Source organism: Saccostrea echinata, unplaced genomic scaffold, assembly GCF_033153115.1.
Source record: "Saccostrea echinata isolate AGI-Se365-2 ecotype Australia unplaced genomic scaffold, CSIRO_AGI_Sech_v1 ptg000005l, whole genome shotgun sequence".
In the NCBI taxonomy this organism is placed as follows: domain Eukaryota; kingdom Metazoa; phylum Mollusca; class Bivalvia; order Ostreida; family Ostreidae; genus Saccostrea; species Saccostrea echinata.
In genome coordinates, this window is record NW_026889754.1 from 13167194 (window position 1) to 13169867 (window position 2674).

At 31.5% G+C, this 2674-nt stretch overlaps 1 protein-coding gene across 1 annotated transcript; it reads right to left on the reverse strand.

Moving 5' to 3' along the window:
• Positions 1-645: 645 nt before the first annotated feature.
• On the reverse strand, positions 646-2163 carry LOC133179672 (uncharacterized). Its single transcript, XM_061314371.1, has 5 exons — positions 2138-2163; positions 1722-1814; positions 1419-1496; positions 988-1161; positions 646-862 (listed from the first exon to the last, which is right to left on the reverse strand). Exons 1-5 carry the CDS (start codon positions 2161-2163, stop codon positions 646-648), a joined length of 588 nt encoding a protein of 195 aa, XP_061170355.1.
• Positions 2164-2674: the final 511 nt, after the last annotated feature.

Below are 2674 nucleotides of genomic sequence, written 5' to 3' on the forward strand. Positions count from 1 at the left end.
TTAACAAAATATTGTATCCAGACATGGTTTAAAAACGCGGTTTTTTCGTAGGACCACTCCTTTAATATGAAGGCAAAATTCAGTATAAAAAGTGCAAAATTCGAAGCATTTCTTCACTTCACTTTTTTTTTGCATCAGAGGAAGAACCATTCATCAACTCTATACAGTAAGTAAACTGTCATTATCCTTTAACAAAGTTTTAAGATTCTCAATCTTTTCGTTATCAGGAGATCCAAAGACAACAGAGATAGTACAAATCATAAGTTTTTATTAACATTTTCTGTTACAAAGTATTGCATGGTATAGTGTTAACAAAGTTTTACAAGTACATATAAAATGGATTTAACCATTTGTCAATTTTAAAAGCACAATGTCCCTCAATGTCTTGGCAGCACTCATGAAAGAAGATATAAGTTAATACATTTTCAAGCAGACAAACATACACTAATCAAACTGAACATAAAAATGATCTACAACAAATTAAAAAAAGTTGTTACACTAACTTTACTTTTTAAAACAGTTAAGTCAGTTATTATTTTGATCTGTTCACAATCATCGTGAGCTCAGGGTGGTATTGTTGGATTCTGTACATTTCACACGGATACACACAGGCTTTCATTAAATGGTGTACCACAAATCAAACAACTAGAGCGTTGTAAACTTGACCCTTTTAGCCGAGGTACAGCTATCTACTTTAGACAACTTATCTTCTATAAAGTTTAAGATAATTTTAATTTGCTCGCAATCCAAGGTCACTCTGGCCAGGACTGTTTTTAAGACTTCGACTTGTTTTAAGACATCTTGCTTGCTCTGTTCCTTCATCCTCTTCTCCAATTTACACATCTTGTCCGGATTTGTTCGCCTGTTAATGAAACAGAATCAACCTTAGTTACAGAGTGTCAGATTCCACATTCAATTAATTTATATCACACATTTGGTGATTATTGGTTTGCGAGTTTTAAGAATCCATATTTAAACATTCATCACCTCAAAGTAGTCAGGATGGAGTCTTCCACCTGACTAAATCGACCCTTATCATTATCCGAGTTACTGGTAACTGGCGCAAAGGCACTGCAGTTTGAATCGAGTGCCGGCGAGTAGCTGGCAACTGGTGCAAAGGTGCCGCAGTTACCCTGGCTCTCTGGTGTAGGACTTAGGGGTCTAAAGAGATCGAGAGAGAGGGTGAAAGACACTTACTAACTTTTTATTATGTTCAAACTAAATTATCGAAATTATTTAAACCTGCTTTTTCTGAAGTTCAAAAGATTTAATTTAACTTCATAAAAATCAGTTAGCTAATAGTTTAGAAATTAAACAATATGAAAATGTAATTACTAAAGAATTTTTTTTTAAAAAGTTATTAAATATACATATAACACATTCTGGTACATTACGTTACACAAGAATCCAATCTTTACCTTTTTAATGACTCATTTTCTTTGCCAATTGTACTTAATGTCGAATGGTAATTTGGAGAGGGAGGGGGTGGAATATAACTTCAATAAAAGAGTGAGAGAAAATGTGAAAATAAAATACATACAGCACTTACGGTTTTTTCTTTCATATTTTTAATTTTATTTTATTATTATTTTTATTATTATCATGTTATTAATTTTGAGAAAAGATATCATCGAACTAGGTTTAAAAATTTGGAAAAAAAAATTAAAAACTCAAAAAGTGATTAAATCAGATTAATTTTCGTTTCACAAAATTACACTTACCGAGATGGAAACGCAGACCGTTCCAATTCCTCCCCCATTTTAACCCATAACTCCTCAAAATCACTAAAGGAATCTGCGGATTTGCTTGCGTCTCTGTGATAAGAAATACACAGTCCCGTACTAAGGGTAATCATGTGTTATATAAATACAAATTATAGATATTGTATTTTATATAATCTTATTTATCAACTTTAAACAGAATCAAAGAAAAAAAAAGACGAACTAGAACTGTGTTCACCAACAATAAAGCTAACATATCTTTATAAGAAAATATAAAATTCGAATTAAAAATAATGTTTACAAAAATTGAAAAACTTATAAAACTTAACAGTCATAAATCTAAAAGAAAAGCTTCTTAACTTTGCACCTAAAAATAATTTAGCTAATTCTTAAAACAAAAGGAATATTTTACTTACAGGAAATCAAGGAATTCTTCTGCCATAATTGTCACTGATATTCTGTCAATGGTAAAATCTGTTTGCAACCCCCCCATTTATATATTCTCTTGGACGGACGTTTTGCTCGTACGAAAAAGGGCGTGTGTGTTGGGGTATCATCACTCTAATTGATGGATTGAGTAATGATTGAGAAGTTTCCGTATTATTCTTTATTCATCATCTGAACGTCTTTTGAATCGCTTTTGAAAATACCGCCCGGTTGTTCTACACCTGCGCAAAGGTAATACATCATGACCTGACCTGAACTATTTCCTGGACTTTATAGGTCAGGATGTATGTACTTAACGTGTGCTCATTCATTTAATACAGCTTTTATACAACTGTTCCAATAACTCATTTACTGAGGTCAGGTGAACCGATTTATTCACATAAAATAAAAAAAATATATGTATTATACATATAGTTATATTTAACAAAAAATTATATATACCTACCGATATTAAGTGACAATGAAATTACTTGCAAGTAGTTTGTTTTAAACAAACAAACAAAAAA